At 31.3% G+C, this 24,714-nt stretch overlaps 1 protein-coding gene, 1 non-coding gene and 1 pseudogene across 2 annotated transcripts; all 3 read left to right on the top strand.

Moving 5' to 3' along the window:
• The first annotated feature begins 10,526 nt into the window (after positions 1-10,526).
• Positions 10,527-12,123, top strand: LOC132622189 (purine permease 21-like). The gene is made up of 2 exons (XM_060336747.1): positions 10,527-10,728; positions 10,818-12,123. The coding sequence occupies exons 1-2, from the start codon at positions 10,692-10,694 to the stop codon at positions 11,951-11,953; spliced, it is 1,173 nt and encodes a 390-aa protein (XP_060192730.1). The 5' UTR covers positions 10,527-10,691; the 3' UTR covers positions 11,954-12,123.
• A 4,683-nt stretch (positions 12,124-16,806) lies between these two features.
• Positions 16,807-22,058, top strand: LOC132624488 (probable purine permease 10; annotated as a pseudogene).
• Positions 17,367-17,438, top strand: TRNAM-CAU (transfer RNA methionine (anticodon CAU)). The gene has a single exon. It is a non-coding gene; the product is annotated as a tRNA-Met (tRNA).
• Positions 22,059-24,714: the final 2,656 nt, after the last annotated feature.

The raw sequence follows: 24,714 nt of genomic DNA, 5'->3' as shown, positions 1-24,714 counted from the left end.
GTTATTTGTCACTAATCGCTGCTTCTTAATTTGGTGAAGTTGGTTGCGGCCTCTAGTGGGGAAGGAACCTAACGACACTACTTTGATAGTATTGTACTGTATTAATCTTGCGCCTAAATGACAACGTAGTAGTTTGCAATAGTAGTATGCTGAATAAACTTAGCAACCACCAAGCTTAATCTTTTAAGTAATTTTTTTAAATAAGCATTTTCCTAAATGACAAAATAGTGTGTGTATATATATATAGTTTGCTTAATAAACTCAGCAACCGGGAAGCTTAATATTCTAAAAAATTTAAATAAGCATCTGGTATTTTGTATTTATTAGTATCCGTACCCGCGCAATGCGCGGAGGAATCAAAAGACCAATCCCATATAATTGTGATTTTGCTTACTTAATCACATCAGATTATATTGACTTTAAAAAAAATAATCAAACATTTTGTTTTTTTACTTAATATCCTTCTTATTACCGCCCCCCCCCCCCCCCCCCCCCCCACATACCACTAATATCAGAATGTATCAAATTTATTTATTTTGTTTTTAGCTTTATCTTTTACTACCTCAATTATGTGATCTTATCAATAGATAGAGTTTTTTTTAATCATAATTTCTTTATAAAAATTTCTCATCTCAAATTTAGATAGTCTATCCTTATTTATTTATTTTAAATAAATTAGTTAGTACCCCCACAAAATGCGCCGCCGATATTTAAAAAACAAAAACTAATCCTAGCTAATAAATTAATACTCATATCTAATTTATAATATCATATCAGATTTAATTGCTTCCATTTTTAACATTTCATTCTTGTGGAGATCATCTTTTTTTTCTTTATAAGTCAATTGCTAATATCTTTCTACACGTGAAAAAATAAATTAAAAATTGTTAAAATGACTCCACACTTTTTTAAGTTAGAAAAAACAGTTCTGATATCTAATTTTTATAATCACTATTCAAAAATATTATTTTCAATTAAATAAAAACATGCTATACTCAATTTAAAAAGTTTATATTTCAAAATCAAGTCCAAAGAATATGTTATAATTATTATCTGTTTTAGATCAGACACACCAATTCGCATTAACTTCACATTGCATTTTACTCTCTTAATTTTATCATCCTACAAATATTCAAATTGAATCAACTTGATAAAACCAAAACCAAAAAAATTAAATTTGAGAACCCCAGCCAATGAGCCCTATCTACTTGATTCCTTCGAATCAATCCAAAATTTTGAACAAATATATGCCTCTTCTCACAATGTAATGCACCACAATTCCAACAATATACAGTGCACATCAACGACATCGTACCTTTGCGTGCGACCCTTACCCCGATCCTTCTAATGCAGATGTTGTGTGCATTGGATTGTCCTTTTTATAGTACACATCAATAACGTGTGTGTATGTAATAAAAATTCTAAATAAATGAAGCAAAAAGAATATCTAATATTATGTGCATACGGTGATATTTGCCATATCTATCGAATAAAGGTAGGCCTCTAGAAAAATTCCTCCAAATGCTACCAAATAACTGAATGGCTCATATTTCAGAGGCTCATGTAATATTTGGTTTTGATTTCTTCAATCTCCATGCTTTTGCTTTTTCTTCTGATAACACATGATATTTTGAACTTGCAAATCATCTTCTTCACTTGATATGTATTTGCTCATGACCGGCTAGAACCTGCAACATAAAGTCCAATACAGAAAAACTTGATAATTATAAATAAATAGAGCTAATAATCATCAACAAAAAGAGGGAGAAGAAACAACTCTTGAAATAAGTATGCTGGCAAGAGCAGTAACATATATTGATTTATGTGTTATTGCAGGGGTGTATGTATAAGATGTAGAAATTCAAATTTGAAAACCATACCAATTGATAAGCTTATTTGAAAAGATATGGTTTTAAGATCATAGTAATCCTTATCTTATATCAAGGAATATGGCTAATTTTATCAAATAAAATATATATATATATATGGGGATAAAGAGCACCTACATGCGTATTTCACTAATTTGTTTAATTAATGAATAATAATTAGAATATTTCTTTACATAGAAAGAGAAAGAAAGAAACAGGAAATTAGGAAAAATTAATACTTATTTCTATTATTAGTCCTCTAGAGTCATAAGGTTACGTTGGGATTCTATATCTACCGAAAACATTTTGAGGTTTATCCTCTGAAAGATATTTTATCCTCAATTCAGATTCAAAATTATTTTAATTAATTCAAATTACAGATACTTTTTTATCAGTTTGTTCATTGTCAAATAATTATGTCACTTCATTCATCCAAACCACTGTTTAAATTATTATTATTATTATTATTATTATTATTTAAAAAAAAAGGAATTTAGTGCTGTTAGTTTTTATCTTTCAATTCGATTTCAAAAAATTTATCTTCTTATTCAAATTCATTTCTAGTCTCAATCGAGTATTTTTATCTTTCAAACTTAATTCAAGTTAAAACTCTTTTCTCTCGTTTCATCAAATATGTAATTAATCTTAATCGAATATTTTTTTTATCTTACAAACTTAATTCAAGTTAAAACTCTTTTCTCTGAATTCATCAAATATGTAATTCAACTTATAATTCATTCTTTTAATGATTTAAATTTAATGTTTTATTTTTTTCATAAATAACTATTTTTTAAAAAGATATCTTTGAGTTTGATTAGTCCCTTTATCACGATATTGCTACGGATAAGTTTAGCACATTTTTATTTTTCAATTTTATTTTAAATTAATGTGGATTGGTTTAATAAATAAACTTTTTCTTAACGGATATGTTTGAATTTGAAAAAGCCCGTTAATGTGATATTGTTAAGGATAAAGTATATGGCTTGCTAAATGCGGATGATTATAGCTTGCTTAAAAATTTCAAAAGTTTGTTTCTCATAAAATAATTTTTCAATTTTGGAATTTGATAAAAATTATTAGTAAAAGACTTGGTCCTAATTTTGATTAACTTTGTCCTAAAATTGCCAAGTGACTTGTTATTAGTTTGTCACTGAGTTTTACCACATTGCTTATACCTTTCCTATTTTATATATATAGAATATAGATATAGATAGATTGGCCCGAATAATTTAAGGTTTTGAAGTGTTGTTGAAGAGATTGTGATTTCTTTTAAGCCACAGATGCCATAGAGCAAAAGGAAAGAAATATTTCCATCGAATAAGATGATCGGGAGAGGTATAGTGAGTATTGGTGAAAACAGTCAGCCAATTAGTCTGAGAAGAAGGCGGAGCAATGTGACAATTATCCCGAAAGGTGGTTGCAATAGTACATTGACAGAAAATGTGGTAGGAAGTTTCTTCACCGTTCGTACAGATTGGGCAAATATTACTCTCAACAATATTAAGGCGATGGAGGTAAGAGTTTGTGGGCAGACGATCAAGAAAGCACAGCCAGAAGAAAAAATTTATTTCATTGAGAGTTTTGAGATCCCAAATCCACATGTAGTCAATGTCACTAGGGGTGGGGGGTTGAAGTTGATGGAATACAAGTATCAACAACTGCAGAACCAAATAGTCAGGATCAAACTTGCATATAATATAGACAATACATAATCGAGATTTTAATCAAACATTAAATCAGTACTTATCTCTTGAAGCGTGACCGCGACCGCAAATCGAACCTTCAAGCATCCACGCGATCTTCCTTCAGTTCCACGGTCTGCAATCTTTTGCTCCTTTGGACAATGAATACTTGTGTGGGCAAGCATTACAGCTCAGGAAAGAGTGTCGCTCTTGGCACTAAAAAGCATACTATATATAACCACGTTTTAGGGTGCACACCCTAGTCCAAAAACGTGTGGGCTTGCTTTTTCCCCAAGAATATTATTTTCCAAATCCAATAATAATTAGGCATAGCAGGGACTACAAATTTATTATCGGGGCTTCTAATTGTGGCATTAATTCGGAAATGAATGAATTAATCCTACCACAGTAAATTACATATTATTCCACTAAAAACCTGTAATTGCACTCCTCAGTTCAATTTCTAAATCTTTCATTAAATCTTATTTAACTCCCCATGTGAAGATTACAGATACCAATCAATTAAATTAATTACTGACAATTTAATTCATTGACCAATTAAATCCTTTATATTTCCGCTTAACTTATATCATGTGACGGATACAAAATCCACCTGCAGGAGTTTCACATGTGACTTATAAGCATCCAAATTTCTGATGAACATACCAAATTTCGGGTCAATCAAAGTTCGTCAAAAATCAAAATTCTGAAACCATGACCAAGTCAGATAAAAAAAATTAAAAAAATAAAATAAAATATATATATATATATACATTTGTTCTGTAATTTTTATCACATATCATCATTAGCGTACTAATATACATGAATCAAGAACAACGAACAAAATTTTAAAATATATTTACATAATCTTAGGGCTGTTTTCTGGAAATTAGCATGTTTATGTAATCATTGAATATAAAATTCAAAACATACCACATAGATATCCATGCATCTTGAACAAAAAAAATTCAATAGAAAAGAACAATTCATGCAACATATATGTAATGTCAGATATTCACTCTAATAAATTTAAACCTATAAATAACTCAGATGAAGAGTATATTGTTCATTTAAGCCAAGTGAATATCATTATCATCATCTCTAGTTCCATCGAAACTCAGATGGAGAGTTAATGCAAGTTATCAATAACTAGTGATTATGCCTAGTGACAACCTATAATAAATCTATACGAAATGTAGGAAGACCTAAAGCCAACACATAAATTTATTATGTCACTAGTATATAGTCATGAAAACCATAGAAAATAAGTTCTATCACCACTAGATCATAGCAGAATTGTTTTCCCTTATTTTATTTTTTCAAAAAATAAAAATTGCACTGAACACCATCTAAACAACCCCAAATAATCGAAAAATTACATGATTCACCGTAAAGCAGTGACTATTGCTTAGTGGGTGTTTCCGATAAACAGAATTTCAGATCAATTAGAGTTCATAAAATTTCAAATCTCTAAATCTATGACCAAATTCGAAAAATAACTTATTCAGGCAATTCGAGAAAAAATAATATGATCTATATCCTTAACTATGACATATCAATTCATGTTAAACATCATGTGTAATCATGTTCTATATTTAACACAAATGAAATCGATATAAAGATTATCTTTTTCATACTTAAAACAAATTTTAATCTGACAAACCACCTAAAACTCATCTAGACGATCTCGGAATGCCAAAAAACGACACCAATAACTGCAAATGCATCTTTTACCAAGCAAGAACAAATACATGTAAGTCTAGAACTAAATTAACATATACTTCATCTCCAAAACAATGACCAAATTCAGAAGATAGCCGTTTTACGTGTATTTAGAATCAAATATGATCCATACTTTAATTCTTCTTTTATAATTATCCCAAGAGCTCATGGCATACATTGTGTTCTTCCATTTAGTAAGGCACAAATCTTCTTACAGCAAATTGTCCTCTCGATTAATACACATGAGAATCCAAGATGCTACGTTTCCTCCTTTTGGGTGAAAACCTCGATATCTCTTTTCATGAATTAATTAAGAGTTACTAGTATCTAAAGGTATATATTCTATCAGTAGATAAAACACCACCACTAATATATGCTTATTCATGACAATTCATCACATTACATTAAGAATATTTTAACGACTCAAAAAAACAAACCATATTAATGGATCCTATTCATTAATCATAACTCTCCATCCATGTCTCAATATAATCCCATATGTATAAACCTATTAAGAATTTTTCATAATTCCAATTAAACAAATCTCTTTAATGGTAACCATTTATTAACTATAAAATTCTTAATTTATACATGTCAGGATACAAGTGCATCAAAATAATACTCATATAATTATAAAAGAGAAAAGAACTAAATTTCTCTAATGCAACAATGAACAGTGGCTGCCACAACCACTTATTATAAGACCACATGTTTCTCATCTCCTTGTGATTTAAGGATTACAACAAAGTATACCAAGACTTGCACAAGAGAATTCCTCCCCGTGGAAAAAAAAAGCGAACACTTGGTCAAGTCAACTTTTGCAGTTTACCACACTCCAAAACTTTTACTCTTCTTGTTTAAACTTGCCAACAAAAGCAAACAAGAAAAAAAAATTCTTTGCCGCTACAGAAAAATTGTGGTCAAATCTAATATCTCTATCAAATATTATTATTTTACAGCATATTGATTTCTCTGGCTTATCACTTAAAAGAAAAACCACTGGAATTCACGTTGCAGACCAACGTTTAGCGCCGCTAATTCTCAAAACCGGGGAAAAAGCGACAGCAGGTCAACGATATCAACACGGTAGCAGAATTTCTGGGCTACTTCGCCGTCGAATTAGAAACACGACAAGCAAAAAACCCTTTTCCTTTTAAAACATGAATCGTATAATATCATATATATATATATATATATATATATATATATATATATATATATATATATATACACTTCATCTAAGTTATCTATCTAGATACAAGCAAGCTTTCGATGCTAATTGATGGAATACAGGCATAAACGGCGAAAGCAAATAGTCATGATCAAACTTACATGTAATATCGACAACACATAATCGAAATTTTAATCAAACATAAAATCAGTACTTATCTCTTAAAGCATGATCACGACCGCAAATCGAACCTTCAAGCATCCTCGATCTTCCTTCAGTTCCACGGTCTGCAATTTTTTACTATGTAACCTAACTAGCCTTTGGACAGTGAATACTTGTGTGGGCAAGCATTACGACTCAAGAACGAGTGTCACTCTTGGGTTGAAAAGCATACTATATATAACCGCATTTTAGGTGCAAACCCTAGTTATTTTTCAAGTCCAAGAATAATTAGGCATAGCAGGTATCACTGATTTATTATCGAGGCTTACAATTGTGGCATTAATTCGGAATATGAATAAATTAATCCTATCATAATAAATTACAGATTATTCCACTAAAAACCTGTAATTGTACTCCTCAGTTTAATTTTTAAATCATTCATTAAATCTTATTTAACTCCCCGTGTTAAGATTACACATGTCAATCAATTAAATTAAATTACTGACAATTTAATTCATTGACTAATTAAATACTTTATATTTTCGCTTAACTTATATCATGTGACGAATACAAAATCCACCTATAGGGTTTTCACATGAGACTTATAAGCATCCATAAAGGGGTATTAACAATCTCGAAGTCGAGACATGGATTCTATCAACTAATTATTATTTGACAAATGTATTTTATCATTATCGAATTTATCAGGAATATATAGACCCGCAATTGTGTCATACCTTTCAATAAATCAAAATAATGAACAAATCACATTAATCGTAATAATTATATCAAGATTAAGTGTATAAGTACATTTAATGAACTGGAGAAATTGTTTTATATATTCAGTACAAAAACACTTATCTCTACGTGGTCCGTTTAATACGTACAAAATGTATTAGCACAAGAAGTCAGAACTATATAATTCTCATAATGAAGATAATTATATTTAATCTTGTGCTACAATTATACCGATAGCGTTATTCAATTTTCATCTTAGATTATGAACATAAATTATATTTTTAAAAAAATTAAGGTCAGTGAGCAGGGCCCACTGACTACTGACTATTTTATTGATTTAGTAAGAAAAGGCAAATAGTTCAAAAGTATAACAAAATCAAAAAACAAAAAACTTTCTGAAAGTCCTAGAAAATAAAAGAAAAGGAAAACACTTATAAGAATCGATGATTTAATCTTTCGTATTTAAGCTAAACTCTATACATTAAATCATTACTAAATAAGTAAAGAACAAACATACTAATACATGATGTATTTAATTTTTTATTAAAAATTAAATAAATAATTATTTTATGATAAATATTATATCCAAACACATGATACTAGTAAACTGAACACTGAAGAGGTAGTTAAAATACCACTGGTGTTTATGGACCAAATAAGAAAGCCAGTAGTTGAACAGTCCGGAGCAAAAGGGATGGGGATGGGTTTGATCTTATCCTTAATAATTCGAGGGAGGTCAAAAGATTAGCCTAAGTACTAACCATATACTGCACATATATTCCTCCTGCAATTTAATAGTGAATTGAATTTTTTTATTTAATATTTTCATCTTCGTAACTCTTTGTATCCTGTCTCATATGACGATATATTAGATTGAGTATGAAATTAAAAAAGAATCTTGTTTTTTAAAATTTAACGTCTAAAATATGTTATCAATATGATTATAACTATAAAATTATGTCGTTAAAGATAAAATATAAAAAATAAATTTAAATTATTTAAATATAAAAAAATTACTAGTATTGATATTTTTCTAAAACAAATTTTAAAAGTCAAGTGGGTAAGGTAAGAAAAAAATGGGAGGTCTATCGTACAAGACTTTGCCGTTTCAAATCAAAACACTACTTCCAACACCTTTTCCTTTTGTTGGTTTTGGTGGAGTTATATGCTTTATTTGTGATGATGAATGGGTCTTCCAATGTCGACACGCAAGTCAACCTATATAGTATGTGAACTACTCGTAAAATTCACATGATCGAATTCATATTTTAATTATACAGTCACAGTATTCAAGAAATCTTCTAGATTAATTTTGCTGAATTAAGGGGTATATTAAAATACTTAAGTAACGCCCACGATAATGAAATTCATTAAGAACTGATCATTTTATGCTTACGTTAATAGGACGACCTTGACTTTTGAGGATTCAGCAGTGATGCGAGACATTTATAGGGGAACAATATAATTGAGAAAATGGACAATAATATTCCCTTTTTATGTATTGGTTGTATTAGGGGGAAATCAGTTGTCCCAAATTTTTATACGCTGCATCTCGAATGCTTCCACCGTGAGTTCCGCATTATATGTTTAATTTTCAGAGTGGAATTTAAAAATGGATAAATCTTGTTTTATAATGAACCAGTGTTATTACATGCTATTGAATGTTATTAGCAATATCTTTTAAATCTACCATGTATAAGGTCTCAAATTTATATAGGGTAAAAATGTCTTGGACATGTATATGTTCCCCAACGTATTCTAATTGCTTTTAGTTCCTCAAAAGTCATAACAAAAGGAAATTTACTTCGATAATATTGCAAGCATTTCATAATACAAAATTCTTAAGTTTCAAGCATGCATGTTTTGTTCTTTTCTTAAATTTTTTTTAAAAATGTTTTAATTGAATTCCAAGAAATCAACCGTAGTTAGAGTTTGGTTTTAGAATTTACCATGAATTCTACCTTCTCCACCAACTCATCGTACGAATATGCTCTTACCCTACAAATCAGTGCACTATAACATATTTGTTTCTAACATTCAATAATGTATACTATTAGTTGAGTTCAATAATTATAGGCATAATTTCTAAGCTCACATTCCTAATCCAACTTGCTATACAGTGAAAAAGGCGACTTTCAAGTTTCAACCATCAAAGATGGTAGTAGAGTGATAAATATTTCTCCATCTTACTTATAGGTCTTGAGTTTGACCCCCGGATATCAATCATCTTTGATATGAAGCGCTTTACCTTCTAAATGAAAATTTTCATTAAGGTATATCTTCATAGGCTCTCAAATTTGTATCGATTAAAATTGTATTGGACATGCATATATCCACTTAAAAAGTACTCTAATTGCTTTAATTCCTACGAATAAAAAGATTAATTACCCGTTTGGATTGGCTTATAAGTTGCTTATAAGCTGTTTTAAGCTTTTTGGAGTGTTTGGCTGACCAACTTAAAGCCATTTTGTGCATAAAATAAATCCAAAAAAATAATTGGGCCTGTTTGGCTTAGCTTATCTAAAGCAACTTATAAGCTGAAAACAACTTATAAGCCAAAAAAAATAAGTTAGCCTACCCCAACTTTTTTTTTTTTACTTATAAGCTATTTCCAGCTTATAAGCTGCTTATTTTAAGCTCATCCAAACATAAACTAATCAAATATTTATCTTTTATTCTGTCTCTCTTTTTTTTTTTTTTAATAACAAAATTTGTTAGCGAGGAAAAACTGGAATATCCAAATTTTGTGGCTATATCCAAATAAGTACTCGAAAAAACGGAAAGAAAGTGTAACGAGGAAGAACCTCTTATGACAAATTTTACTCCTACAGATTTGTTGTATATGTGTATTTTTATTTTAGAATATATAGATACCTACCCATGAAGAACTCCTCCAAATCAGCAGGATAACATAGAATTTCTTTCTGACAGGCAATGCATAATTGTATGCTAGCCATTAGTTAAATCCAATAATTTAACAGATAAAATCAGTCAAGAATAACAAACACAGCTCACATTCAACGACGGCTAGCTTTACAGTGAAAAGTGAATAGACAATAATAGTGACATGAGAACAACCCGCATTTCATGATTGGCAATGGCAACAAATACTAGTAAATAATACTTATGCTCTGTTTGTGTATATTTTTATTGCTCATATTAACAATTCACACCTCCTCTACATCCCCCACCTACTCCAAACGCGGCTCACCTACCCCCTCCGTATATAAATAAACCCATACTTTCATATGATTTGCGTTACTGCATATTTCACAAATATTTAGACATTTAATACAAAGAAAGCGATAAAATCCATAGTCCTGTCGAATAACTTTGCTATATTTATCAATGGGAGAACCTCAAGAAAAGCAGCTCAACATACCTTGTAAGCTTAACTTGTCATATTTTCATGATTCTTCATCTTTATGTCTCCTAATTCTCTGAACTTATTAGAATTGCCACTAATTCATGTAGTTGAAGAGGAAGCTAGCAAAGAACCAGATAATATGGCGAATAATTTGACTTTGTGGCGTGCAAAATACAAGAGGTGGCTCGATATAGGGTTCAACGCGTTTCTAGTCCTAGCTTCCTTATCAACTGCTACACTTCTCGGCGAACTTTACTACAAAGAAGGTGGAAAAAGCACATGGTTGAATTCATTGGTCCAAACTGTGGGATTTCCGGTACTTCTCCCTATTCTCTTCTTGAAACAAAGACAAGAAAATCCAGGCTCCCAAAACGATGATGATAATTATACTCCATCTGTTTGGATATTTTTATCTGTTTATGTTTTTCTTGGCTTTCTATTGGGTGGAAGTGGCATGCTGCTAGCTGTGGGCTTATTACACCTCCCAGTCTCAACATTTTCCTTAATTTCCGCAAGCCAATTAGGATTCAATGCAGTATTCTCATATTTCCTCAATTCCCAAAAAATAACAACTTATATAGCCAATTCTATTATCCTACTCACCATCTCCTCAATTCTTCTTGTGTTTCAACCTGACGATTCGCCTTCAGGCAAAGGTGGATCGTCAAAAGGGAAGAATTACGTATTAATCGGGTTTGTGTGCACCCTGTTCGGTTCAGCAGGCTACGCGTTACTGTTATCTTCCACTGAGCGAATTTTCAGAAAGGTTATGAAAAAACGCACCATGAAACAAGTGATGAACGTCGTTATTTGGCAATCGTTTTTCGCCACGTGTGCGATTTTGATTGGCCTTTTCGCTAGTGGTGAATGGAGATGGGTGAAAACAGAGATGCAAGAGTACAAGCTAGGGAAAGTGTCATATGTTATGACATTAGTGTGGAATGCTTTGTGTTGGCAGATTTACACAATTGGTGTACTAAGTTTAATTATGAAGGTATCTGCATTATTTGCTAATGTGATTACTACAGTTTGTGTGCCTCTAGTTCCAGCTCTTGCTGTGATTATTTTCCATGACAAGATGAGTGGGGTGAAAGCTGTGTCTATGATTTTGGCTATTTGGGGATTTTTATCCTATGGTTATCAGCAATATCTTGATGAAGTTAAGCTCAAAGCTGATTTGTCAAAGGAAAAAGAAGAATCTGAAGTGTCACTTGTTGAAAGAGGATTGAGCCATAGAGCTTAATATTAATTGTAGAAAAGATTAATGGTATTGTTTTTTCATTTTCTTTAGGGTAAATGGAGACTTTCTTAGGCCTCATTTATTTCCATCAAAATTAAGACGTCTGAATCCGAATAGATATATGAATATTAAGAGGTGCATTATTAATATATAGATGTTTGAATTTGAATACACATCTGAATATTAAGTTGTTATCTCTAGATTTAAATACTGAATGATTAAGACCGTTTGTTTTCAATATCTGAATGTGCATATGAAATTCACCACTATATCAATAAAATACTATAAAAATCTCATTTTAACAAAATAAATTTATTTTTGATAGAAAATAATATTTTGAATATTCATATATAGTTGATTAAAAATTTGAACTATCTCATTTTTTCCTTCTATAAAGATAAAAATTGAACATTTGAATGAAGTTATATATCACTATAAAAAAATATTGTAACAAAAACATGATTTATTTTTAAGAATTTGTGCTTATAATTAAAATGGTAAATCTTTCTCTATCAACTGAAAGTGATTTAAAGAGAGTTGTTAGGTCTGAATCTCACCAGATATTTTCTAGTCAAAAACTTTATTAAAATATGATAAAAAGGAGAAAACTTTTCAATGCTTGATACAATTTGTGAGCGTTTTCTGTTGTTTCATGAAGCTTGGTATGATGTAGTTAGTTTCAACTTTGATTAGAGGGTTATGTAGTGTTCAAGTTTTTTTTTTTTTAATCCGTTGTTATTATCTCGAGAAACACTAATTTATAGAGTCATTGCTATCTTTTAAATGTTGAAAGGAAGATAGGGACTTTATTGATAATATGAATTTCCTATTTTTAAGTTTCTAGTGCAAAATTGATCAAGCTAAGAACTGGGTTTACACATAGGATTTCAAACTAAATTTTTGATGGATTCAAGAAAACAATTTTATTGATATAGTTAATCAATCAAGAGTTCTTAATAATATTTGGTAGAGAAAGGATAGCTAGAGGCGTGGAAATTTTGATGAAAAGAGAAATCTTGAAAGATTTTGTGAAATGAGACATTATTTTAAGGGCAAACTACATAAATGACAAATATTTGGACTTTAATCAAGCCACATAGCAAATGTCTCAATATTTACATTTTGTAGCAATAACCCAACTACCAATGGCTGTATATGTTTTTTTTTTCACCGTATTCATTTTTTTTCGTTGTATTCATGAATACAAAAAAAAAATGTTGTTTTTCACTGTATTCATGAAATGACTATCTGTATTCATAAATTAGCTTGTTGTATTCATAAATACAACGAGTAAAAAATGAATACATAAAAACATATGTACACCAAAAATTAACAAATGCCATATTTTTCGGCATGGATACAACAAATACAGGCATATACAACATAGATACACCAAAAATATTAACAAAAACAAGTGAAAAAACATTGTATACAACATATGTACACCACAAAAAAAAAAAACGAAGACACTCAAAATATTGAATTCAAAAAATAAAATTGATTGTATTCATTTGTATACAGGCGTTAATTCACTCTGTTCATTTGTATACAAAAAGATTTTTTTTTGGAAAAACGCGAAAAATATTATATACCATGTATGTATACACAAATCTAGGAAAAAAAAACTTTCGATCAAGTAAGCTCCGGCGACTTCTCCGGCGATGGCTGCTGCTGTTGTTGTTGGCAATGAAGAGGAGAAGAATGGTTGTGGTTAGTGTTGTTGTTGTGGTACGCCGGAGAAGTAACCTCCGGCGACATCTCCTGCGATGGCTGCAGCCATGGCGACATTAGTATTCTCTTTAGCTCTGTTCAAATAAAGCAAATCGATTTCGCCGGAGCTCCGGCAGTGGTGGCCGGTGGCGGAACAGTGGGGAAGAGTGGAGAGAGAGATGGGAGGGTTGGGTTGGAAGTGAATAGTGTGATGGGTATTCTACTTTGTGTGTGTATAGATATATAGTTACTAAATGTCATTAATATACAAATATTTGCTATGAGAAGTAATTAAGTTAAACTATAGCTACTAAATGTCAATACCCACTATATGTTTGTTATGTCACGTAGTTATCCCTTATTTTAAATGAGTCTGAATGGTGTTAAGACTCTGTTATAGATCTGATTCATTCAAACCCATTCAGACCCTTTAGAAGAAAACAAAACAAATGAACTGGATCTAAATAATTAAGATTCAGACTTGTAAAACAAATGCACTTAATGAGTTGAATCTGAATAATTAAGATTCAGACCTCCATTAAGTGCAAATAAATGAGGCATTAATTGTTTTCTTTCTTCGATCATCTACTTAGTTGCTGTGACAGGTCTTTTTTGTTTACTGGAACTTTGGTTTTCACTACAAGAAAGTATAGAAATGATAACAAAAAATTGAATATTTGGCAACAACTTAGTTTTATTGTTGGCAAATGAACTTTTTTGTTGCCAAAGAATTTAATTTTGTTGTCATAGTATTGATTATTGTTGCAAAAAGTACTTTCGGCAACAAAAAAAAAAAGTTGTTGCACGTTGATGCAATAACGGTCGTTGGGAAAAGTCTATGCAACAATTTTTTTTTATCAAAAGTACTTTTTGCAATAATAATCAATCTATGGCAATAAAAATAATTTTGTTGCCAAATATATATTTTCTTGTAGTATTTTGTTCTTCAAATTACACACACACACATATATATATATATATATATTCTTGTTTCATGCTTTGTTATAACCAAGTTAAGTGAAGTCAAATGGAATAGAGACTCGATCGATTGCTCAATATATATCATACTGATGGAGCTTAATTTTGCACAAGAGTAAAAATATTTACACGATCAGGTCATTTAAAAGGTACTCTTTCCAATTTATGTGGCACTATTTGACTTGGCAAGGAGTTTAAAAAAGAAATGAAGACTTTTGAAATTTGTGATCCAAAACAAGCCTTATATAAATGTGTGACTTGTAAATCATCTCATAAAGTTAAATTGTTTATAAATATAGAAGGGTGATATTCTTTTTAGGACAGACTAAAAAGGAAATGGTGTCACATAAATTGAGACGGAGGGAGTAGCAATTACAAGTAATGTTTTCAATTCTTCTTTTGCATTAATATATGTCCCTAAATATCCATTTTCCTTAAAAAGTTAAATTCACTTTTATTTGGGCAGGGTTAGGCATACCTTACCCCTTCTTAATATAACCTAATGCAACAAAAAATTTGATCCCTATGCTATAATGTTAGGAAATCGTACTATTTATCGAATTATTGAATGATGGAACATAGCGTGTTCATAAAAGATGTAATCCTTATCATAGATATTTCAGTAGACTTTAATGAGGGACCACGCGCCTCAATAATTTTAAATGAAATTTTCACAAGCATGTTTTGCACAACTCTAAGATAGGCACTTGGACGTACTTACTATTCGTCTATCATGACATATAATATATTATATATAGACTATAGTAATATTAGATCACCGTTAGTCTATCCAATCTTGAGCTGGAACTTCTTTTTTGGAAGGGTTTCTATTATACAATGGATCCAGACTGTCATGAATGCAGTGTGGACCGCATATTTTATAAGTTAGAAATCTTTTACCAACAATTATTGGCAGGAAGGGTTAACACAATTATTTACTAAGGATGTATCTTTTGTGACAAAAACTTATTCATAATTATTGTTTATATAAATCAATGAAATTAAAATGTGTCTCTCATATATACGTTTAAGTGATAAATAAGCTCATTTTTCAATAACATCAATTTAATATAAATATCGAATGCAAACAACTTTTTACTCTTATTTAACTATGCCCCCTGAAGCTAATAGTAATGGAACGAAGTTACAAGATTTAAAATTAATACTAGGGCTGCGAGGCCTTTTATATACTAGTATTAATTACCAAATACTTGTCTTTTCTGCGTGTACCAAGTACTCCATTATATGTATGAGATTTGGAGTACCAGTAGATCTTCCATTTTTATTTTCGGGATATGTCTTTACTATCATCACATTGACTTTTACGATATTCTATCGGAATGGTTCTGTACATTTGACATATAGTTTTATAAGCAATTAAAATTTAAGCCATGTGTCCACTTTTAGGAACAAAATCTTTAAGAATTAATGGTGCAATATCCATGCATCTGCACAAGATTTTCTCAACCACTGTATATACATACATATTTATACATTGATAAAATTAGAAATAGATCAATAAAATAATTGAAAATAATGCCTTCTTTATATGTCTCTCTTAGTTTTATGTTGTCTCACTAATTCATCCTTTTTCAACTAGGAAAACTTCAGATTCTTCATTGGCCTTTGACATATCAGCAGCTTTGAACTTAAGTTCATCAAGATATATATTGCTGATACCCATAGGATAGAAATCATAGAAACAGACTTCACCCCTCTCATCTTTTCATTGAAGAAAATAACAGCAAGAATTGGAATTAGGCGTATAGACGTAAAGTCAATGCAGTAATGACATTGGCAATAAGGTTTAAGCTGAGAGGAAAATTTGTGTAAATCTGCCAACACAAAGCACTACATGGCACATGCCAAAGTCATTACATAGGACAATTTGCCTGGCTTGTATTCTTGCATCTCTATTTTTAGGCCTTTTCCGTTCTCCGCTCGCGAAAAGGACAAATGGCCAATGAGAATGATACAAATGGCCAAAAAAAACGATTGGCAAATTAATACCTTCATCACTTCTTTCATGGTGTGTTTTAAACATTTTAATTATATGTCTTTTAAATTTTTTTAGATTGTTAATTACTGCCACTTATAGTACTTTTTATATAATTTCTAAATATGTAAAATTATTTAAGAAAACTTAAAAACTCTATGTCTGACTCACCATCAAATTTAAGAAATTTAACTCTCAAAATCCGAATTACGATACATAAATTCCTCTAAAAAATTCAGTTCAAGGTTTCTATTTTATGTTTTTCATTTTTCTAAATTTTTGAATGAAACAGGTGTTTGGGGTAAGTTCGGTCGTGACAAGTGGACTAATAGGGATCCAACACGTGAAAGTCTTAGTCGGTTAGATCTTGAGCTATAGAGGTGTTCCAGGTGGCATATCCTTGAATCGTCATTTCCAATATGTCGAAAACCGATGTCATCTCGGTGTGGAGTCGGACTGTTTTATGGCCAGGCAGGCAGTGGTGTCGTTCCCAGAGGATCTTCTCCCTTCGGTCACAACTCCCTTTCTAGCTAGAGCGCACTCCATCAACCTCGAGCCTATTATCAGTCCTAAGACACTTTTTGATGGAACTTTTGCATTGTTGAGTAGTCTTTACTTGCCTATAACCTCCTTTTATACAAATCTAATTGTTATCCTAAGTTAACATATTTAGTGATAAATAACAAGAAAGGTAGGCAATTTAAGACCAACAAGCACAAAAGTCGTCAACAAATCAGAGTGGCGCAGCGGAAGCGTGGTGGGCCCATAACCCACAGGTCCCAGGATCGAAACCTGGCTCTGATAAATGGAGTAGCTTCTGCCTCGTTTTTTTTTTTTTTTTCTTGGTTTCTTGAGATTTTAAGCGCTGCTAATCCGTTTAATCCATCTCCTGGATACTCTCTTTCCATTGTCTCATCTGTCCGTATCTACTTCTTTCTTTCCTTCTCCCCTGGCTATACACATTGAAAAGCAACTAATACCTCATTGTCTTCTGCCTCGTTTTTTTTTTTTTCGGTTTCTTGAGATTTTAAGCGCTGCTAATCCGTTTAATCCATCTCCTGGATACTCTCTTTCCATTGTCTCATCTGTCCGTATCTACTTCTTTCTTTCCTTCTCCCCTGGCTATACACATTGAAAAGCAACTAATACCTCATTGTCTTCTGCCTCGTTTTTTTTTTTTTTTCAGTTTCTTGAGATTTTAAGCGCTGCTAATCCGTTTAATCCATCTCCTGGATACTCCTCTTTTCATTGTCTCATCTGTCAGTATCTCCTTCTTTCGTTCCTTCTCCCCTGGCTATACACATTGAAAAGCAACTAATACCTCATTGTCTTCTGCCTCGTTTTTTTTTTTTTCGGTTTCTTGAGATTTTAAGCGCTGCTAATCCGTTTAATCCATCTCCTGGATACTCCTCTTTCCATTGTCTCATCTGTCAGTATCTCCTTCTTTCGTTCCTTCTCCCCTGGCTATACACATTGAAAAGCAACTAATACCTCACTGTCCTTTGTCATGCTCTGAGTTAAAGGGTAAAATTCTTAATTCTACAATCGATGGGGAAAAGGGATACCAATAGCACAAAATAATCCAAATGAAATAATTGAAATGAAGCACTCTAAAATATAAACAGAGAACAGATAAAGTACTTATGATTTTATCAGTAGTTTGTATCCATGCAGGGGCAGCTCAATAAAATTGGTGGCATAAAACCAAACCTTAACAAAAGGTCTCAAGTACATTCAATAAAATTAGCTCACACACGTGCATCCCATGAATTAAACTTAGTTGGAATATGACCAGTAATGCTTATTGAATGGAATTACTTGTGATTTAAATGCCTTGATGATTGTGTAAATATTCTTTACACGCATAGAGCTTAAACTTTTTTTTTTTTTTTTAAATCTTAAATTATACATACAGTGACATTGTAAAATACTTTTTAAGGCTATCAGTGCTATGTGCATTTTATTGTGCTTGTTTATTTATGTTGATGATATAAACAAAATTTGTGAAGAAGAGACGTTAACTTTTATCTTTTTGCTTATTCACAGTTCAAGAACAAACTGAGGAAATGAAGATCCAAAATGTTGAACCAGAATCATTGACTCGAAAGGCTGGTAGTAAATACATGAAATGGCTCGAAGTAGGCATCCGTATCTTTATTGCCCTGGCTAGCCAGTCAGTAGCCATAATACTAGGAAAGTTGTATTATGACAAAGGCGGTTTACATAATTGGTTTCACTTACTGAAACTATATGTTTCCCGTTCTCCTAATTTCCATGATCCCCAACAAGAAAACCCCTCAACAAGAAGAAATAACAATACAAAACAGTGATGTTAAATCTCCTTCTATAATGACCAAGTTATCAATCTATGTATCTCTTGGTTTTTTACTTGGTGGAGGCTGTGTTTTGTATTCAATTGGCCTTTTATATCTTCCAGCCTCAATTTTTTCTCTTATTTCCTCAAGTCAATTAGCCTTCAACGTCTTGCTTTTCCTCTTCATGAGACTAGAAAAAACAACACCTTTAGTGGCGAATTCTATTATTCTTGTCACCATTTCCTTTGTTCTTTTAGCGTTACAACCCGAACAATCTTCAAACGATGTCGTTTAAGCATTATTATGCAATAGGATTTGTATGCACGCTAATTGCTTCAGCTTTTCGATTTACTATTATCCACTACAAATCTCATGTTCAGAAAAATATTTTAAAAAATATATTAAGAGAAATCATGGACGTCATCATTTGTCATCGTTCTTCGCGACGTGTCTAATTTTCGTTGGCCTGTTTGTGAGTAAAGATTGGGAGAATTTGAAAGATGAGATGCATAATTTCGAGCTTTGGAAATTGTAGTATATTATGATACTCACTCTCGTCCAAAATAATTGAGGTTTTTTCTATTAAAAGTTGATCCAAGATAATTGATGTTTCACAAAATCAAGAATATATTTAATTTAAAAAAAAAAAAAATTGCCCTTGACACATTCCTATATCCTCACAATAATTGTGTCAACCTAAAAAGATAGAAAATCATAAATAAGGGTATTTAAGCCAAACACCTATGCATTTTTTGAAGTTTGTAAATTTCTCAATTCATGTGTCCAAATTTAACACCTCAATTATTTTGGACTAGTGGAAATATTATTTTGGATAAGTGTGTGTTGGTCTATATTGCTCGGACTCTCTAAAAATGATGCCACACCCGTGTCAGATTCTTCAAAAATGCATTACTTTTGGAGGATCCGACACGCATCCGTGTCCATTTCTAAAGAGTCCGAGTAACATAGGTAGTAGTGTTGGCAGCTTTATATATGTAGTGTTCTTCGTTTGATTGGTGCTTTGGGTGCGCCTCTAATTCCAATTATGTATGTGATTATCTTTAATGACAAGATGAGTGGGTGAGAGCAATTTCAATTGTTTTGGCTATTTGGGAATCACTGCCAGCTCTTAAGTAAGGCAAAAAAAAAAAAAAAACAAGCGTTTTAGGCCTCAAAATTTTAAGGGCCCCATTTTCACTAATATTAAATTTATGAATTAATTTTGGCAGAATAGATCGGATCCCCTTGAATTTGACGATTTTTATTTAGTGCACACCTAATATTTGAATTGGCCTAATTACCCCCTCAACTTGACAATATGATAGGTACGATCCTTAGGATGCTGACAACTCATGGAAGTGTGACACGCGGGCGATCACATGAATTTTTTTGTCCATGTGAAATTTTTTAAGGATAAAATATATATTTTTCACCATTTAAGTTCACCAATTATTTAAAAAGATAATGGACAAGAACACACTTCAAGTATCAATTTTTTTTTAGTTTCCGACCTGAACTATCTAAACTATCACCAATTAGTTTGCAAAATACACCTCAACTATCAGTTGTGAGAGTTTCCTACCTAAACTATTAACAACTAGTTTGCAAAACACACCTCAAAACTGATAGTTGAGGTGTATTTTGCAAACTAATTGGTGATAGTTCATGTAGGAAAAGTGAATAAGTGATAGTTGAGGTGTGTTTTGCAAACTAGTTCGTGATAGTTTAGGTAGAAAACTCTCACACTTGATAGTTCGGGTAGGAAACTAAAAAAAAAAAGTGATACTTGAGGATTGTTTTTTACCCTTAACCTTTATTTAAATCATCTTTTTTGAGCCAAATTTGTAAAACAAACCTGAAACAACAATATTTTGACAATAATTTTCTTATTTGGCTTAAGATAATGATATTCTAATCAAGTTATTTTTATATATTTGGCCAAGAAGAGAAGAAATACACATATGGAACAGATAATCATTGCATCTAAAAAAGAAATAAATAAAATCTCAGCCAAATAGTTTATGAATTTAACCCGCAAAAAAAATAATGCACAGTTGAAATAAATAGTCATTGCATGAAAAGAAAAATACACATTTTTTTTGGTAGAAAATACACCATCTAAACTTCATTACTTTGGCTAAACCTTCTTTTGAAAAATAGAGTTTCAACTGAGTTTTGCGGATTTGGATCCAAATATATATATATATATATATATGCTTTCTATTGAGCCGAGGGTCTTTCGGAAACAGTCGTCCTACCTTGATAGAAGTCAGGTCTGCGTACACTCTACCCTCCCCAGACCTCACGTTGTGGGATTACACTGGGTTGTTCTTGTATATATATATATATAGTTGAAATAAATAATTGTTGTATCTTAAAAGAATAAAACACAATTGAGATAAAATATGCAAGGTATGTTAAGAAAAAACAAAGAGAAATACAATTGGAACAAATAAATCATTCCATTATTTATGTGGCAATTAATAGATGAAAAATGCCTCACTTGGAAGCTGATTTTTTAATTTTTCATCCCATCCACGCCTGGTGGGGGGGGGGGGGGGGGGGGAGTCGAGGCTATCATATTACCAAGTTCATGGGGATAATTAAGCCAACGCATAATTTATGTGTGCACTAAATAAAAGATGACAAGTCAGGGGTCTGAAACCATTCTACCATTAATGTTCTTCAAAAAAAAAAATTGAGTATTATAAGTACAGATTATAAAATTTTAATAAAAAAGAAAAAGATGAGAATAGATTTGAACAACTCGAAACGTATGAAAATAATTTATTCTTTTCTAAATGTCAATGTTAACAATTCCTGTAACATTTGCACACGTGGAAAGAAGTAAAAAAAAAAATGATAAAAATCAAAATCTAAGATCAACAAAATATGTGATTTTTTAGAAATTTTTATTAGAGATGCACGTATGACGCACGAGATGCACGTGCGACACATAAGATGTACATTTTAGTTAATATATTTGAGACATTTTTTTTAAAAGTTTGGCTTTAGGCCATCAATTTCATTAAACCGCCCCCTTTGGGAATTTTCTTCTTATGCTTATCAGCAGTATCTTGATGAGAAAATGCACAAAGCTGAAATTTGAAGTGCAATGCATCATCTCAAGAGTTCCTTGGTACTGAAAGTGGTTGACGTGCAAAGAAAATTCTACAGAGATTAATTAGCTTAGCTAGCTAGGCTGTTTCTTCTTTAAATTTATCTCAGTATTTCTATTTAAAGGATGTTGCTTGTTGCTGTTGTTTTCTTTTTTGAAATATCATATGCTAACATGAGCACCGTTATTGAAGAATTATTGCATTTTTCCTTGAAGAATTTACCAGTCAAAAACATCGAATCAATCTTCAATATATATCACAGACTAACAACAAATAGAGTGGAGAAAAGTGTGCCTTCTTCAGTTTTTTCAAAAACTAAGCTAGCGTTTGGCCATAGATTCCCAAAAAAAATTTGAAAAAATTAATTTGGGTAAAGTTTTTCATGTTTTGAAAATGTGTTTGGCCATAATTTTTCAAAACATATTTCACTTTTTGTTTTAAAAAACATAAAACATTACTTATACTCATAAGTAGGGCCGGCCCAATGATAAGGCGGCTCAAGCGGCCGCGTTAGGCCCCAAAATTTTCTTGTAAGTAGTACTTGCATGTTATATAAAATAAAAATAAAAATTGAAAGTACAATTTTCATAAAAATTGAAAAGTGAAAGTATTTTTGGGAATCTTTCCCATAACCTTGCGTGTAAATTGGCTTTTTTTCTTCTTCATTTTTGCACAATCATCATTATTACCGGGCTCACATTATTTTTACCCTTTATTATTATTCTCTATTTGTACTTCACTTTTACTTTTATATTTCACTTTGACCTTTCTCCATGCTCCAATTCTCAAGATTTCAAGTCTTGTTTTTCATTGAAAAAAAGTCAATAGCCAATTCTTTTATTTTTCTTTCAAATTCTAGCATTGCATCAAGAGTACTCAAGTAGTGAAAATAATATCAAGATTTATGTTTGTCGATTGTTCTATATTTTAATATTTTGCATTTAAAATTTGTTATTTTTTATTTTTTCTTCATAGTATATATTATCTTTTTAGTTATCTTTTAACGTTTAAGTATGTCATCTAGAAAGTGAATCCGGATATTTAAAACTCCAGAAAAAAGAGAAAGATTGAAACTTGAATACAGTATCAAAAAGGAGCCCTCGATAAATTTTAATAAAGAACAAAAATTCTACAATCGAAAAATATGGGGGAACTTACCGTAGATGAGCAAATTGGTGATAAAGTTAAGTTAGACGATAAAATAAAATCCAAAAAGAAGAAGAAGTTGGTGAGAAAACGACAAGTTTCTTCAAGAAAATCAATGAATTAGCTACATTATCAATAGAAAACGAACTATTGGAAGAAATCGATTACAAACAAAATATTGTAATGATTTTGCATCTCAAAAACCTAGAAAAAATAATTTCAAATAAAATTATATATGAATTTTTTTCTCACCGAAAAACTTAAGGCCTCTCGTTGAAGTTTCGCTTTAGGCCACATACATCATTGAGCCGCCCCTGCCCATAAGGTCTAAAAACTATCAAGAATACCAACCATACAAAATAGTGGCGGAGCCATATGCATCCAGGGGTGTCAACCGACATCCCTTCACTGAAAGATTACACTGTGTAAATACGTAAAAAGAATTTTTTTATGTATATATACTATGTATTGAACCCCCTTAATTTCTTCGCATATTTACTTTTTTTATATTTTGATACCTCTTAGTAAAAATTCTAATTCTGCCACTGATACAAAACATCTATACTTGCTAATCTCAAATTATGCAGAACGTGATATTTTAATAACAATTGCTAATAACACACTTACTAGTATACTACAATTCAAATTACAATACAAAGATTCATCCGTGCAAGAAAAAAAAAACAAAGGTAGTAAATAGCTACTCTTTAATATACTTTCCCACATTGTATGAATAATCTTCACTTTATAGAAGAGACTGCTTTAATTGTGGAAACATGACAGATACGAATTTAACGGAGGAACAGATAGATAGAATTAGTTGGATCATAAATAGATGGTTTTTTTAATAAAATATAAAAGTTTAGGGTTGTTTTTAAAAGTTTTGAAAAGTCTAAAACATATATCTTGGCCCAAAAACATGTTTGAGCTAGAATTTGAGAATTTGAAGATGTGTTTTCAAAATATGTCAAAATTTTATGGCCAACTAAAGATTTAAAAACAAATCTTCAAAATATGCTCCCAAAATCTATGGTCAAACGGGAGCTAAATTTCAAGTGAAATTTCATGCTATTTTTCCAAATTGGTGATTAAAGTACAGAGTTCTTTGAGAAGTATCTTCATATGCTGTCAAGGGCGGAGCTACAGTGATATAGGGGGGTTTGGCCGAACCCAATAGCTTTTTCGTAGACCCTTTATTTGTACTAGAAAAATTAGTAAATATAGATAATATTTACTTGCGAACCCCCAAGTAAGCAAACGGTTCAGTGGCTGGGCAGTGCCTAGCGAAGTGCTATCCCACTCGTGATGCAGGTTCGAATCCCACCAACGCCCACTGCTTTCTTTTTTGTTTTCTTTGGTATAAAGCAAAATTTCCTTTTATAATTCTTTTTTAAAATTAGAAAAAATTAAACAATTGAACCGTGCAGTTTTTCCATTGGGATTTAGGGGTACAAAATATAAAATTAACAATCCAAACCCAAAAGCAAAAAGGCAAACGAA

Source organism: Lycium barbarum, chromosome 12, assembly GCF_019175385.1.
Source record: "Lycium barbarum isolate Lr01 chromosome 12, ASM1917538v2, whole genome shotgun sequence".
Taxonomy (NCBI): Eukaryota; Viridiplantae; Streptophyta; class Magnoliopsida; order Solanales; family Solanaceae; genus Lycium; species Lycium barbarum.
Note: the sequence above shows the minus strand (reverse complement) of the source record. Positions and strands in the feature narration are given on the sequence as shown.

Excerpts from the sequence above, each read along its gene's own strand:
- LOC132622189 (XM_060336747.1), top strand. The coding sequence starts at position 10,692 with ATGGGAGAACCTCAAGAAAAGCAGCTCAACATACCTT. Across the intron at positions 10,729-10,817 it reads AAAGCAGCTCAACATACCTT|TTGAAGAGGAAGCTAGCAAA; the intron begins GTAAGCTTAACT and ends TAATTCATGTAG.